A 17,359-nucleotide genomic window follows, 5' to 3' on the forward strand; every position below is an offset into this window, starting at 1 on the left:
TTTCAAAGATCCCTCTTTCCTGCTGGATTCACTCTGTCAATTCCCTTTTCTGACTGTCTATACTTCTTGCTGGTATTTTACTGCAACAGATCTGACGACAGACCTCCTCTGCATTAGATTCCCTAGTGGATTCAGTGTCAGGTTTGGAATTCCTTAATTAAGCATGCAGAGCCTTACATGTCTTTGCTTCTGCCTACTATTCTAGTCTTTTTTTCTTGCCAGTCTAGATATCTACAATATACCTCTCATTCTGTAACATGTACAGCTCCCCTAAGATATTATACTCAATATGTCCAGGCCTTATCACATGCCAGTTCACACTGCCCGAAACATTCTTTTTTTTTTTTCTTCCTTCTACCTAAATCTAACTCAAACGTAGGTTAACTGTCATCTCCTTTTGGACACTAACTTGGAATCACATCTAACTTTCTCCCCAACAGACACACAGACACACACACACACAGACACACACACACTTCTCTCTCATTTGGATGCCCTCATCCGTGCTTACAAAACTCCCAGTGTGCAGATTCTCCTAGCATGTATCTTTTGCAACTGAAATCATTGCTTTATCTGTCTCTACATTAGATAGTTAACTCCATGAGGCCAGGGGTTTTATCTGTTTTGAGTTTGAATCCCCAGCCTATAGATAGTGTTCAAAAAAACAGTGAATTTTCAATGAATATAATCGAATTTTTACTGCATTTCATTCATTTACCTTTCTGGGCTCCATTTTCCTCATTTATGAAAGTGAAGAGTAGACTAGTCAATGGGTCTCAAATTCTACACCTCACACTATTTGCATTAAAGCATCTGAGAGCTACAAAAATAAAACAACCCCTTAAAAATAGGAAAAACCTATTCCCTGGCGGTCCAGTGGTTAGGACTCCACACTTCCACTGCAGGGGGCATGGGTTAGATCCCTGGTCGGGGAACTAAGATCTTCCATGCCATGTGGCATGACCAAAAAACTAGGAAAAACCCATATTACCACACCTGACTCTCAAAGATTCTGACCAGTATACCCGGGGAAGGGCTGTAGAATTTGTTTCCGATATGTAACCAGGTTTGGAATCACCTGGTCTAGAAGCTCTCTGAGCTCTAGAAATCATTCAAATGTTCTGTGTTTCCTACAGAAGAGATGCCACATTTCTTAGTCTGCTGTTCAAGGTCTCTTTCCCTGAACCCTTTTTTTTCCCTCCAGTTTCGGGTGTCACTTTCACCTGCTTGCATTTTCTGATCCAGTCATGCTGAATTGCTTATAGAAAGAACTATACATGCTGGCTTTTTCTGCAAGGAAAGCCCCACTATTGTGCAAACTCCAGGATGAAGCTTAGGTAACAACACTTCCATGAGTAAGTCTCTGCTTCTTCCTTTCCCCCTTTTAGATCTGTTTTTTGCTTCTATAATGGTATTTGGTATTGTATTATATCATCCTTGAGCTTCTTTTTCTTTTCAATTTATTCTTCTATTTTTTTTTTTTAATTTTTGGCTGCGTTGGGTCTTTGTTGCTGCACGCGGGCTTTCTCTGGTTGCGGCGAGCGGGCGCTACTCTTCGTTGCGGTGCACGGGCTTCTCGTTGCGGTGACTTCTCTTATTGCGGAGCACAGGCTCTAGGCACGCGGGCTTCAGTAGTTGTGGCATGACGACTCAGTAGTTGTGGCTCACTAGCTCTAGAGCACAGGCTCAGTAGTTGTGGTGCACGGGCTTAGTTGCTCCACAGCATGTGGGATCTTCCCGGACCAGGGATCGAACCTGGTGTCCCCTGCATTGGCGGGCGGATTCTTAACCACTGAGCCACCGGGGAAGCCCCCATCGTCTTTGAGCTTCTTGAAGACACAGAACAATTATTCAATGAGTGCTCTTTCAATTCTTTATTGTCGCAATTTACTTACTCCTTAAACAAATATTTATTGAGAATCTGCTATCTAAATTGAGAACCCACCAATCTAAATTTATGCCATTTTATCCTTCTACTAATAATATTGCAAGCATTGTTACCATTTTGCAAACGAGAAAACAAAGGCTTATAGAGGTTCACCACTTGAATAGCCAGCCACATTGCTGTTTAATTGTTGGAACAGAATTAGCGTCCAGGAGTTTCTGATGTCACTTTCTTCACACTACCATGTTTTTCTTAAGGGAAAAAAATTTTAAAAATAAAGAGAAATATGATTTAAAGTGGATTCTCCCAAACCTATTTCCTCATTCCTGGGTAAGTGGTGACTCACTTTTAAAAACTGAGGCAACATTGATCCATAACATTATATAAGTTTCATGGGCATGGCATTGTATTTTGACTTCTGTATACACTCCAATGTGCTCACCACCAAAAGTTTAGTTTCCATCCATCACCATACAGTTGACCCCCTTTACACATTTCAACCTCCCTAAAGCTGATTTAAATCACTTCTTGGAAGCCACATTCCGATAAACTAGAGTTTGCTGTAAATTCAGATGAAATCAGTACAGTTTAGCCCTTGTTTTAAGAGAGTTTGCAGGAAGAAAATTCCCAGTAGTAAAACCATAAAGAGGATTGCTTTGGGATTTGTTAGCAATTTAATTTAAAAATCAAAGTTTTTTTGCTTTTTCTTGTTCTTGTGTTTTAAGACAGGCTCACCTTTCCAAGGGCTTGGAAATTTGAATTAGGAATAAATGGTTGTAGAGAAGGCCAGAGATGGGACAGGATAGAAGTTTCTCTTGGGGAGCTAGAGGCCCTGCCACTTTCCTCTGAGGCTTGACAAGATTAAAAGCCAATTAAGGGACTTCCCTGGTGGTGCAGTGGTTAAGAATCCACCTGCCAATGCAGGGGACACGAGTTCGAGCCCTGGTCCAGGAAGATCCCACATGCCATGGAGCAACTAGGCCCGTGTGCCACAACTACTGAGCCTGTGCACCTAGAGCCCATGCTCTGCAACAAGAGGAGCCACCATAATGAGAAGCCCACGCACCATAGCCCTCGCTCGCTGCAACTAGAGAAAGCCGGCGTGCAGCCACAAAGATCCAAGGCAGCCAAAAAAAAAAAAAAAAACCAACCAAACAAACAAACTAATGAACATAAGAGCTAATATTTACTAAATGCATATTAGGTACTTGACATTTTGCTTACTTTCATACTTATTTGTTCAGTGTTTCCAAATGTTAGTCATTCCTGTATCACTTTTATGGATTTTGTTACCTCTAAGTGTCATCCACACTATTAATTACTTAATGTTTTTCCTTAAATGGACTTTAGTCATCCTTGTTTTTTCTTCTTGTTCTAAGCAGTAGTCCGTAAGTATGAAGTCTAGTTATATATTTTTATATTTCAATTAAATATTTCTCACTTTACATTTTTCTAAAACATAATAAAATAAATACATTATTATTATAAAAGAGTTCAATTATTACCTGAAAATCATATATTGGACCATAGTTTGTGAGACACTTGGTTTCATTTAAATCCTCAAAATAACCCTTTGGGTTAAGAATGCTTATTATCATTTGCATTCAAAAGGGAAAAGTGAGGCAAAAAGAGATTGAATAACTTGCCTAATGTTATAAGCTGAGAAGTTTGAACTCAAACTCAAACTCACAGTTTGAACTCAGATCTGTAGTATTCCAAAACCCAAGCCCTAAAATATGATGACATTCTTCAGCCAGCCCTGGGAAAGATTTCACTCATACCTCCAATTTTGTATATGCTGTAATTGTAACCGTAAAAATATGAATGTGCCTGAAATTGACTGAAAGTAAAATAAAAAATTAAAATAGATGTGTGGGGTTGACTTTCCTTTCCATTTTTTCCCCAAAGACATTAATGTTACTCTTGTTTTGCTCTGATTGAAAGAAAAAGGTACAGAGATCTCTAAGATAATCTCTCTGTTCAGTCCCAACATTTCAGAAGTTCAATTTAATACCACTATTCATTCAGTGGTTTTGTAAAATTGTGTGAATCTAACTGCTATTAAAATATTCTTAAACATATTAAGAATGGTATCAGCCATGAGCTGATTTTGATGTGCTAGGCGCCCCATCCTTGCCTCTGCCAGCTCAGTCACAGAGGGTGGTACTGAAAGTTTTTAGCAAAACAGATTTGTTCGAGCGATGAGGAGTGAGAATTTTTCCAAGCACCTGTGAATTGTTTATGCTAATTGGGTCATAGCTGATGCTGACCGTGTGTGGGCTGCATCTTTAATCCACTTTCTATGCTGTATGTGAAAGGAGGAGTTATTAATTGAGCGGAATTATTTTATTGTATTTTCATCTGACTTTCTTCCTCTGTCATCCTCTCGTCTCCTCTCTCTTGTTTGTCTCTTGTCCTCATGCCCTTCTTATGAGCCCTGAATCGCAATATGTGACAAAGCAGATGCTTGCTGGGGGCAAAAGCACAAAGAGCATTGGAAGGCCGTGTGTGGGTAAATGGTCAACACCAAGAATGCTCCTCTGTGTACAGAGAAATGTCCCGTTCAAGGGCACACTCCAGAAATGGAAGGTTGGATTTCACGGTCATCTGTATATGGATAGAATTGGCAGCCTGGCTAGCTCCACAGTATCTTTTCTCTTGATCTGCCTTCATCCTCTCCTTCACAATGTTCCCTGCATTAAACACAGGTTTGGAGAGCCTGAATGTGAGCAATTAGAGGTCGAAAATGGAGTGTGTGGGAAGTTAGGAGGATAAGCCTTGGTAGTTAGCTTGTCATCCATACAGTGGGCTGCTTCCTGGCTAGAGTTATAGAAAGAAAAAGCAACCAAAAAAAAAAACCCAAAGCAAGTATTTGTTGCAGGTGATGACTTGAGCACCATAAACACAAGGCTGGAAACTATATAAGAAAAGCGTCATCTGAAGCACATCTCAGAGACAAGCGTCCGAAAAATAGTACGACAACATGTAAACTACTTGGTTAGGACATCACAGTGAGAGGAGGTGGCCAGTTTTGCTGTGCTGGGCCTAGCAGGACTCTGAAGGGCAGATCAGTGAATGGAAAAGATGACAATCCAACTGGCAACTGTGCCCCAAATGAGGATACAGTTGCTTTACGATCACTGTTTTTGCCTCAATCCTTAAGGAGCAAATTAGATATGAGGTCCTGATACCTAAGGTCCAGATATGAGTCACATGTAAGACCATGACATTAAAGTTTTGGGGGGACAGGCCAGGAGAAGGAAGACAACTTGGCTCCCACTCGGCAAGACTCCTAGAAACACTGTGGCCAGGCTTTCAACAAGTGGTTCTCAAGGTGTGTGCCTCCTGTATGGGGCTTAGGTGGGTATCTACGGTCACCTTTCATTGAGTCTGGTCGGAAGCAGGAGTGGGAATGGTAGCTGGTTTGAGGATTAATCAACCCCAAAGTATAAGGAATAGACTAGGCAGTAAAGGTCTAAAGAAGGAAGGGGAAAGGAATCTTAACCAAGGTACAGCTCAGAGCTAGTTTCCAGAAGATGTTCAGAGCAACTTTTGAATTGATCTCAATTAAGTTCATCAGAGTTACGTTGAAGAGTTCCCCTCTTCCAGAATTCTACTTTTAGGCAGAGTAAGAACTCAGCCTCACAGACTGTTGTACACTAAAAAGTCCTTCTAAGAAGGGTACTATTCAGGAACCCTTGGAAATCTATTTTAAAAGGTTAATTCTCTTCAATAGTACACCAACTCCCTCCTGCTGCATTTTTTTTCTTCTGCTTTTTTTTTCTGGTTTATAGAAGATATATCAGAGTTGATGACTTTCTTCCATTTCCTGCATCTCCATGTATTTGAAAATTATTTTTATCTGTCCCTCCCTTCAGCCTTAAGCAGAGTCTCTATTTCCAACTAAAGATTTTAATTCTTTAAAGGTCGTAGGAAGTTCTATTTTCTCAATCATGAATTGTCAGAAGTCCTTTCCCTGAATCCCAAGTTTCTCTTCATAATGCAGATTTAAGCATTTTCATTCCTTCAGTTCAACAGAGACCTTTAATACTTCTACTGTGTACTTCAATACTTCTACTGTGTACCGAGGATGGTACTAGGCACCCAGAAAATGGTATTTAAGGAGATCACCATGATCTAGGTAGGCAACAGGCACCTAATAACAAAACAATAGCATCAGTAGCTAATCAATAATAACAATGTACTAAACACTGCATAGGCAGACTTGCTTTCATGCTCAAAATCCCCTATGAATTTGGAGCCAGTGTTACATGCATTTTGATTAGGACCCTGAGGCTTAGAGAAGTGAAGCCATGTACGTGAGCTCATGCATCTACTAAGTGGTGGAAGCAAAATAATACAGCATGCTAGTGGCTAGAATGTAGGCTGAACAGATTATGGGAGAGAGTCCTGGAAAAGTCAGGCAAGATTTCACAGAGGAGGTGACATTGGGGCTGGGTCTTAAACACAGGAAACAAAATAGCATGAACTGGGGAATTCCCTGGCGGTCCGGCGGTTAGGATTCCGTGCTTTCACTGCCAAGGGCGTGGGTTCAATCCCTGGTTGGGGAACTAAGATCCCACAAACAAACAAGCAAACAAAAAAAGAAAAAAAAAAAAAAAAGGCACAAACACATTCTGTGCAGATGACTACTGTCAACGATTTGCAAATAACTGAGTGCAACCAAATGTCTTTGTCTCCGGGGGCCGTGTGAAGAAGTCCCAGAGGTTTAGAGTTTAAATTTAGAGTACATTTAACTCAAAGCTAAAGATTGAAAAACCAGCTGTTCTGACAGATCTCCCAGGGTGGAGGAAAGGTAGAGCTGGAAGGTGGTTGAGGGGAGGGGCAGGGAGGAAATGGTTGAGAGGGGATTGTAGATGAATTTCTATTTCCAAATACAACTTGGAGAGACTCTTAGCTGCTCACTGTGGCATTCATCAGTGGTCAAAACCGGCATTTCCCTTTGTTGAACAAGACAATGTAGACGACAGAAAAGATGCATTATGACGAAGTAACAATGACTACAGCACCTGGTTCCAACGCCCAGAGTTATTTAAAATGACAAAGAGGGGAAATTGTGGGCAGGAGTCATAAATTTGATTGTCTAGTAACGTTAGTCAAATGGCTGCCTTTTAATGTGTTTTCCCCTTTACATATAATTTATTTTATTTATTTATTTTTTAACATCTTTATTGGAGTATAATTGCTTTACAATGGTGCGTTAGTTTCTGCTTCATAACAAAGTGAATCAGCTATACATATACATATGTTCCCATATCTCTTCCCTCTTGCGTCTCCCTCCCTCCCACCTTCCCTATCCCACCCCTCTAGGTGGTCACAAAGCACAGAGCTGATCTCCCTGTGCTATGCGGCTGCTTCCCGCTAGCTATCTGTTTTACATTTGGTAGTGTATATATGTCCATGCCACTCTCTCACTTTGTCCCAGCTTACCCTTCCCCCGCCCTGTGTCCTCAAGTCCATTCTCTACATCTGCGTCTTTATTCCTGTCCTGCCCCTAGGTTCTTCAGAACCATTTTTTTCTTTAGATTCCATATGTATGTGTTAGCATACGGTATTTGCTTTTCTCTTTCTGACTTACTTCACTGTGTATGACAGTCTCTAGGTCCATCCACCTTATTATTTGTAATAACTCAATTTCATTTTTTTATGGCTGAGTAATATTCCACTGTGTATATGTGCCACATCTTCTCTATCCATTCATCTGTCAGTGGACACTTAGGTTGCTTCCATGTCCTGGCTATTGTAAATAGTGCTGCAATGAACATTGTGGTACAGGACTCTTTTTGAATTATGGTTGCCTCAGGGTATATGCCCAGTAGTGGGATCCCCTTGCATATAACTTAAAACACCCAAAGACATTGATGGTCTTGGAGAAAAGAAATCTAAAGCAGTAGAATGGGCACTCGTTGGTAAGAAGAGATCTAATTCTAGTCTCCACCTTCTCACTAGAAGCTGTGTGATTTGGGCATGTGGCTGAACCACTCTGAGCTTCACCATCTCCGGAAGTGTGATTTGGTCACAAATGTTACCCTTACTACGTGGGGGGCTGTTGGAGTCAGATACACTTGAATTCAAACCCTGGCTATGCTACTATCTAAATGTGGAGTCCTTTCTAATCTTTGAAATGAGCATTATAATTCCTGTTTCCCCAGGTTCCTTGAGGACTAACAGATACAGTGAATACACAGAAGGCAGCACCTGATACAGAGTCCAGTCCTTTTTTTAAAAAAAAAACAGTCCATCTGCACCTTTCCAATGGTTTGGACTTATTTAAAGGGAAAGACCTAGGTAAAGAAACTCAGGCAAGAATAGCTGCGTGATGTGCTAAAATGTCCTTTACCATAAAACGGGAGGTCAGTAGTTCATAGCCCTGGTTGCACATTTGAATCACGGGGGACAATTTAAAAGATTCCCAAGTATGGGACTTAACCGCCAGTGATTCTGACTTAATTGCTTTTGCCCTGGGACTCCAGCCTCGAGGGCATAAAGGCTCACCAGGTGTTTCTAATGTGCACTAGATTCAATCATTGCTTCTCAAGCTTTGCCATAAAGTACCCGGCAATCTTGTTAAACGTAGATTCTAATTCTCTAGGTCTGGGGTGTCTGCGTTCTGCATTTTTAACAAGCTCCCAGATGAAGCTGATGCTGCTAGTCCGGAATCAAACTGAGTAATTAGTGTTCCATAACAATTCTCAACCTTCAGTGTCCAGCAGGATAACCCAGCGGCTTGTGGCAAATGTAGCCCTGGGACCTGGGTCTGGCCCTCACAAATTCTGTTTTACTTGGTTTAGGGAGGGGCAAGAAAAGTCATGGAACTATAGTGTCCATTTCAACCTGAAAATCCTATGATGCCAATTTTGTGATTTTATAATATGATTTCTCTCCCAGTTTAACGGCTCTGTAAAAAAAAATTACAGCATCTGTAGTTGAGCGTGTGGAATATCATTGTCAGAAACATGAAAGATGGGTGAACTCAAGGTATGTGATGTCAAGACATGGTTGATCTTTATATCACGTGCACCTTCAACCTCCAAAATTCTCCCTTTGAGTTCATGGCGACTTTTCACGGACTCTCCGTGTGAGCAGGGCTTATTGTTGACGAAGCACTCCCAGATGAACTGGGAGAGCACCCTTCACTGACAGGAGATGAACAGAATGACCCTGGACTTTTTTCTGCTCTTCGCAACACATCATGCTTTCTAAGCAGAATCCCCAGAGAATTGGGCTCACCTTCCTTACCTCCAAGGAAAAATGGAGATGGGAGAAAATAACAAGCTGTTTTATTCAGCAGAGCAGAGGACTGACTTGAAAATCTCTGGGAATTTCAGCAGAATCTGTCCCAGGATAGATATTAGATCATTTTCCTTCTTTTTCTTTTTCTTATCCTCCTGGATTCCTCTTGCTTTTACTAGCTCAAAACATCCTCTACCTAACGACAGGCTTTTTGCCACTTTCCAAGAATAATTGAAAAACAACCATGATGGGGTCAGAAACATTGTTAATTCTGATACTGTTGCTTTGGATAACCATTTTGCATTAATTAATATAGAAGGGGCTGGATCCTCAAAAGTATATGAATTTGTAAATCAACTGATGCAAGGATAGTAATGTGGAAAATGAAAGTCTTATTTTCTTCCTTTCCCCTTTAAAAGTATTTACACCTGTCCTTGATCAGTCTATAGAAATGTCTGCATTCCCTCGAGAATGGACATCTCAAGAATGCAATAACCACACACCAGTTTAGCCAAGGGAATCAATCCTAGGACATCCACATTCCAGGTACTTAATACTGTATTTCCATTTGGGCCTTTTTCATAGAAGAGGGTATCCAGTGGAGGCTCCTTGACCTCAGTAATATCTCTTTGAACCTGGGCTGGGCTGGCCAAGTAGAAAGCTGCCATGTGCTATGATTTAACAGCAGCACAAGGCCCTAATTGCCTCACATGCCCTTCTCAAGAGCCAGCCGCCATGCTGCCCTCCTTCCACTGGTTCTTGGGATCTTGCCAGTGGTGAGATACGGGCTTTAGTCACCTACATGCACATTTGGTTCAGAAAGGGAGGGGTGTAAGCCATGGTCCTCGGCCCTCTGCCCATTCACTGGGAGCCCTTTATCAGGCCGAGGGGCTTGTTATCCAGGAAAGACTATGGCGTCGGTGCTGAGCGGAAGGGAGCTGCTGTGAAGGAGGTGGAATAACGCAGTGACAAGCCTCCCATCATAGTGGCAGCAAAACTCCAGCAAGGAGACCCTGGGGGTGATTGGTCCTAGGTGGTGGGGTTCTGGGGAAGGTGTTGGTGGGAGAGGGGCTTTCAGTTTTCAAGTGATGTGTAGGACTAGGTAGATGGTAGAAGTTGGTCTTGGTTCTCCCTATTTTTCAGTTTTGCCCCGAGTTAGCTTTTGATGTGACAATAAAACAATCACTGTTTTTTTCAAATTAATTTTTAAAAATTTAGTTTTTAAATTTTAGTTTTAAAATTAATTTTTCTTTTTTTTTTTGGCTAAAAATAGGAGGTTCACTCCTATCAGGTAACATTCTTGTTTGCAAGGCAGTGAAATCTCCAACAGAGGAGAGATGGCCTTTTGCAAAGGTGTTTATTTCATTGATTTGCTTATGTATGGCATCTCCCATGTGGCAGTTTAAAGCACTTTCAATTCTTACCTCATTATTGCTCTTAACAACTTATGAATTGGGCACTATTATTGTTTCCATTTTTCAGAGGAGGAAATTAAAAATTCAAAGGTTAATTTTCCCAGGTTGACGGTGGCAGACCCAGGGTTTGAACCTAGGCAGTAAGGATTTGGTTGTAACCACTGTACTATCCTGCCTCTGAGGCTGGGGACATCCCATTCTGGGGTGGAAGGAGAGAAATCAGACAGGATGGACTGGTTCTTAAATGCTGGTCCCCAGAAGAGTGTGAGAGCTGGGGAATTGTCATTGGAGCTCTTGCTTAAAAGGCAAACCTCTAAGACTTATACCTGGATTTCTGATTCAGGAGGCCTGGGGGTTGTTTAGGAAACCCTCACTCTCACTACAGATCCAAGATTCCCTGATTGCAACATCATTCTGATTACCCTAAAATGAACGAGCCACAGTCAGTAGCTTATGCTGCCACCTCCCAGCATTTCCCATGCTGACTACACACACCCACAGGAATGAGGAGAATTAGCTATTGTCTCACTTTTGCTAATGGAGGCTCTGCTGATGAGCATACTGACCCCAGCCAATCAACCAGATGATTACCAGCCCCTCTTGACTTGAAGAAGACGGGATCCTGCCCAGGAAAATGGAAGCAGAGAAGGAGGCTTGCAAGCCCTTGAGTTTGCCATGAGAAATTGGCTTAAGAGCTAGGGAAAAACCACTTCAGACAAGACAACTGGGGAAGCCGAGGCAGAATATCATAAGCGCCCTCTGTGAAGCACCCCTGTGTGAAGTACCCATTACCACATAACAGTGAAAGGTGCCAGGATTACCAAAACAGCATTTCCTTTTCTGTCCTGCCTCGTGGCTTTGAAGAATTGAACTACTTCTCTAAGAAAATGAAAGTTGCCTTTCTTCTCAGTGCATTACTTGTACCATTTGGGATATGCCCATCATCAGGTTGCTTTGACTGTATACCCTAACTATTCTATGGAGAAGAGAAAATAGGCTTTAAAAATATCTCCTGCCTGTCAGGAGAGCCCAGTAAATACGCCATCTTCTTCCTGTACTCTAATATGCTGGCAGAACATTCTAAGTGCACCCTGGAACAGAAGAACAAGCCAACTGGAGCCTAACTGACCATCTTGAAATCTGTAATAAAAAGGTACCTATCAGCCACACTTCACAACAGGCGTGTTCCTTAGTGCTTCCCAAGCACACTGTTAATTCCTTGAGGCAGTAATTGATTTCATCTAAACTAGATAAGACAGCTGTAGAAGCTCAAACCTTATCTCAGGAGCCCCTCCTCCGGCTGGATTTCAATCGATAGGTCAGGGTGCCCTAGACCTACTTCTCTAGTGCAGTAGCTGCGCACTCAACCTTTTCCTGTGGCTGAAAGCATCCTCGAAGCCTTTCAAACCTAGACTTTGGTTGCAAGGAGTTGGAATAATTTTCTAACATAGCTTTCCAAGGGTTGTTTGTGTGAAAGCCGGGGAGGTTGCTTTTTAACTACATCAAGAAGTTTAGATGTATTCATTCTACTGCATGCCTGCCTCGGTTCCAGAAACAGTTCGGTAGAGGTTACCGATTGGGAAATCCCAGTTGCTGAACTTCTGCAGTAGAGCTTACACTGCTACAGTCCACACTGCACTGTTCATATAAAACCAACATGCAAATGAGAGGAGTTTCCTCTCTTTCTCCCATTTAATTACCTTGAGCTCCTTGGCTGTAGAAGAATCTTTGAGCTGACTCAACATCCAAGAGTCTATGCGCAGACTCGACATCCAGAAAATAATCCATTTTGGGATAATCCATCTTCGATGTTCCAGAAACAGTTTTAAGACAAAATAGTCACTTGTATTGCCTATGGAAGAGGAAGAAAATACACAGTATTTTAGACTGTCAAATATGATTTTGGAAGAAGAGATAGCCCATTATTTGACTGACATTCCCCGTTTTAAGTCCATCCCTCAACAGAGCTTTCCTACTGTAGGAGAAAATGCAGCCTTTCACCAACATTTATTAAAAGTAATATATGCTACACAGAAAATACAGATGATCCAGGCTAAAGAGAGATAACATACCGGTCTTTCCTTGCTGTGTATTAACCGGAAAATAAACTTTTAAATTTACATGCTCTCTGTTTTCAAAAGGTCTGTCTGATAAATGACATCATTAAGTATCAGCCATTCTGAGTATGGATCCTCAGTTGATCCAGGGAGTTCTAATTCCCCCGGAGCAGCGAGCATCTCCCGGGAACCAGAGCCTCCACCTCTAGATGCCTTGCGTTTATGACACAGGCTGACATGTTTGCTGTAAAAATGCCTCGCACTCCTTCCTTTTAGCGATTTCCTCTAGCACGTTTTATAAAGTGCTAAGGATCATCACCTGCTTGCCTCTGACAGGCTGCTTTTGAGAAAGAACTCTGGTTTGTAGAGCAACGACAATTATTTCAGAATTGCAATGATCCCCGGGATATTATCGTGCACTAGCTTGTCAGGAAGCTAATACGCTTCATTAAAAAACATTCAGCCTGTTAGGTTCTTTCTAGCATTTGTAGCCTTTCCCCCATACTTGCACAAATGAAGTATCTCTATTTCTGCAGGATGTTTTTGGAAAGAGTTAACAAGACAAAGTCATTAAAATCAAACTCAGAAGGATAATCCAATTGGTTTTTCTTTCTAACAGTGCTTCTTTTAATTTAAGAAACCAAGTCTGGTAGGCGGAAACTTTAAAAAATATCCAAAGCTACCCCAACGGCAAGTCATACTTACTGCAAAAAAGAAAAGAAAAATAAATAAAATCAAGGGTTAACTGCCGGCAGTTAAGAGCAGGAGCAATTTCAGCCACCGTGTCTTTGATCTCACTAAACATTCCCGGTGAAAGTAAACAATTTTGATTGTTTGATTAGATCGGCGATGAATAATGTATACCGTCCGCTGGACTTCCTTTATCAGATAAAATGGCCAGAGCACGTTACCTTAGCAACGGAAGGTGACGCCAGCCTCAGTCTCTTTGTATCCTCCACTGCGAAAGAAGGAAATGACCAGGTTCTCGGGTAAAACTTTGGCAGAAAACCATCACCGTCAAAATCTACATGTCACCATCACGCGGGTCCGATGCCCCATCCCGCCCCCGACCCCTACCCCTACCTCCATCCCCCGGCTGCCGCCGCCCATCTCTTAGGCAGAGTACTGTCATAGTCATTTAAAAAAATGCTTTGGGTTTAATTATTTATATAGCTCCAAGTCCCAGTTTTATTTGCAATTATAACACAATTACGCGATTATGCAGTTAATATGGTAGAAAAGTTGTCGGGGCACCAGTTCCTACCCTAACGCAGGCTAAGGGGGGTGGGGAAAGGCTGTTTTAGCTAGCATCAGTTACACATTCCCCTGTTATAATTAATACACGGATCAGTCACCAGCATCTGGGCTGAAAATAACTCTCTCCCCTTGCGTAAATCAGTCCCTGGAAGAAGCTTAGAAAACTGTCTGGAATTTCCTAGGTTTTGAAAGCTGCATTATAACATAAATCTTTTGGGAGATTTCCCCCCCGGTAAAGGAAAGATAACCCAAAAAGATATATATGAAAGAGTCTTGCAGTTAGCAGATACTCACCAGCACTTGTTGGCCCCTTTCAATAGGACCCCGTAGAGCATAAAACGAAGCTGCCTCACGCCGCTGAGCCCACAAGCCCAAATGAACAGCTTCTAATTTTTCCTTCAATCTCAGTTCAAGAGCACCAAGCAGAGGCAAGTGATGGCTTTGCCCATTTTATATTGTGATGAAATACAACCCCTAAGAAGAGATCTGAGGGGAGCTGTTCTTTAGAACACATTAGACTGCTAATTTAAGAAAATTGAAAGGTTCTGTTTTACTGTCTTTTATGTGTTCTCTCTGCTACCCCCTCAATTTAATTTGCATTTAAAATTAGGCTCGTGGCTCCTTGGTTCTCCAAGGTGTGGAGTACTTTCTAATCACAATGGCTGCTTGGGCAGGGTTTGGTGCAATGCCACTTTTATTCTGAGCTGCAAAACAAGGTGGGGAATTATAATTGCGAGCTGTTTTCTGGAGTGAAATACAGAGTGAACATTGGATTTCACCCCCTCCCTCTTCTCTGGCCTTTCGTCCTCTTCCAGCCTCTGATTGCTTGGTCAAATCGCCAGCCTCAATCATGCCAATTTGTCTAAATGAGTTTCACTCTGTCCGAATGTAACAAAGTAAACCTCACAGCAAAAAGAAACTTTGGTTTGATACCTGAGCTTATTCTGGTAGAATAGCCTCCTTACCAAACCTCAGTAAGGACTTTTAGGCATAATACTTTGAGATCCACTCATGAAAGGCATAATGATAGCCAAATACAAGATCTGTAGTAGGTTTTCCATGACCCTCTTGCACCCTTTGTTGACCAAGCAGAATTAGTAATAAGTGTGGTGTGGTGTGTGGCATGTTGTATTGTTAAGAAAAGAGAAGCTGAATTTAAGAAGCCTTGGAAGGAAAACTACCAGACTCCCTTCTCCCATATACACAGCTTTGTGGACTACTCTTGAGACAAACCTGAACATCTCCTTCTGTTTATCTTATGGGCTCTCCCACCCAGTCAGAACAAATCAGACACCAAGCTGGTGCTACAGAGTTAAGCCTGATGAAAGAGGAAGCTGAAACTACCAATCACATGCCCTTGTAGGAAGAGCCAACTTTGGACTCAGAATACTCAGAGCTGTGCCCAGACCCAAGGACTGACTTCTCTAAGGTTACATTTCTGTTCAGCCCCCAGTGGAGACATGCTGAACACTTGACATTTACAAAAGGAGAAAGCTGTCTTCTGGTTCCTTTAGCTTAAGGTGTGGGTGACAGGTTCTGAACTCTCTATTGTGCTTCTACTGAAATTGTAATGACTCAGAGGTGAGAGAGAGAGAGTGCACCATCTACTGTTGGTGAGCCCAGATGAATGTGTGATTGAAAAGGAGGTGCTAAATTGGAAATGCGAAAAATAGAGTTGATCCCCAGGGGTTGGGGGATGGCTTTGGAAGTCAGTCATTTCTGGAGAGTTGACCAAGAAAGGGAATTTGAAGTCTTACAAAATGAACATATAATGTGAAAGGGCAATGCTTTAAAGAAAACTTGGAGAGGAAAATTTCAACTTAAAGAAATGTATTTGGGAAGGGGATGATTATTCACTTGCAAAAAGTGACTTTATTTTACTAAGTAATTAACGGCTGAGTTCTTTAACATGATATGACCAGGTTCCGAAATAGATACAAAAGATGATTTTATTCTCTGGGGAGCATAGCTGTAGACCACATATAGCAATATCTGTGTGAGGCATTACTTTTAAAGGTGGGGAAGTATTGTAATGTTCAAAACCCAATGTCAAGATCTGATCAGCTCAGCTCTGTTTTATAACTTTAATCTACTCAAAAGCAGCATTTATAATGGCCCATTGTTCTGAGATATAATAGAACCAGACAGAGAAGAAGGCAAGGTTACAGCAAGTATTCAGAATAACTCTTATGCGTCACTGAACGATTCAGCCCAAAACATCCTTGAGACATCAGCTCTAAAAGTTAACTCACGGCTTCCCTGGTGGTGCAGTGGTTGAGAGTCCGCCTTCCGATGCAGGGGACGCGGGTTCGTGCCCCGGTCCGGGAAGATCCCACATACTGCGGAGCGGCTGGGCCCGTGAGCCATGGCCGCTGAGCCTGCGCGTCCGGAGCCTGTGCGGAACAGCAGGAGAGGCCACAACAGTGAGAGGCCCGCGTACCGCAAAAAAACAAAAAACAAAAACAACCCAAACACGTGGTATATAAATGAAAAATAATAGTAATCCAAAATTTTTTGTCTCCTTACTCACTCAGACAGTGTTAACATAGCTCAGTGAGCTAGAGATAAACAATCATTTTTAAAAAGCCAGAGTTACGTCTTTTACATCGATGGCATTACAATATGGAAGTTTAGCGCTGTAAGGATGAAATCAATAATCTCGTATTATTTAAAATACATGACTTGGCAGAAATGTTTATACTTTTCTGTCCAATTTGGTGGTAAGAGAATATGTGTGTGAGCGTTCTATATACAAAAGGAAGAAGCGTTTGATTAATTAAAAAATGAAGGCATATTTCAAGATGGAATCTGGAGATCAGTAAAGATAACAGCTTGTGTTAATTTATCTTTGAGGTGTACTTATTTATACAATTGGATGGCATAAGACCCAGACGATCCGAGAGAGAGGTTCACGTGATTTGCAGTTAGACAATTTGCTCTTTTAATATCATCCAAACAACTTCCATCAGAGTCAGTCTGGGTTTACTCTGTTTGCTAAGAGATAAAGAAGTTTGTGTTATTGACAATTTTACAATTCATATTTTTTTTTGTTTAATTGCTTTACTATATTCCAGAGATCTCTAGAAGACCATGTTTTTATTTGTGTTGGACTACGTGAAGTTCTGCCTTCTACCTGCATGAAATCTTGGGGAAGTTCCTTTTTCCCCAAAAGACTCAACTAACTTTAAAAATATTAGGAGATCTCAAAGTGTGAGGATATTTTGGACCCCTTGGCGGGGAGCGGGGGGTGGTACCTAGACTGAAGATCTTTGGTTAACTGCTAGCTCACTAAACAAGTATAGAAAATAATATATTCATTTATTTTTGCAAATAGTTGACCTGAGAATGATATGCTTCAACAGCAGCCGGTTCTCTCTGCTTGGCAAGTCACTCTCTTATCTCTTGATCCAACACTCGAAAAGAATCTTTCCTTCTCTCCTCAGTAAAGCTTGTCCTTAGATGGTAGGGGAACTGCAGACACTTTATCTGGG

The 17,359-nt window shown here is 41.6% G+C and overlaps 1 protein-coding gene across 7 annotated transcripts in view; it reads right to left on the reverse strand.

Moving 5' to 3' along the window:
- The window catches only part of PHACTR1 (phosphatase and actin regulator 1), a 539,914-nt gene extending 525,393 nt beyond the window's left edge, over positions 1–14,521 (reverse strand). For 2 of the 7 annotated variants that reach the window (XM_060308258.1, XM_060308257.1), the window contains exons 1-3: positions 14,163–14,521; positions 13,523–13,569; positions 12,255–12,406 (exon numbers count right to left, since the gene is read on the reverse strand). In XM_060308258.1, coding sequence (XP_060164241.1) covers positions 12,255–12,357 — 103 coding nt within the window. In that variant the 5' untranslated portion in view covers positions 12,358–12,406; positions 13,523–13,569; positions 14,163–14,521. Of the gene's footprint in view, positions 1–12,254; positions 12,407–13,522; positions 13,570–14,162 lie in introns of those variants that run through there. The other 5 variants (XM_060308254.1, XM_060308256.1, XM_060308259.1 and 2 more) reach the window with 5 other exon arrangements.
- Positions 14,522–17,359: the final 2,838 nt, after the last annotated feature.

This window comes from Globicephala melas, chromosome 11 (assembly GCF_963455315.2).
Source record: "Globicephala melas chromosome 11, mGloMel1.2, whole genome shotgun sequence".
Taxonomy (NCBI): domain Eukaryota; kingdom Metazoa; phylum Chordata; class Mammalia; order Artiodactyla; family Delphinidae; genus Globicephala; species Globicephala melas.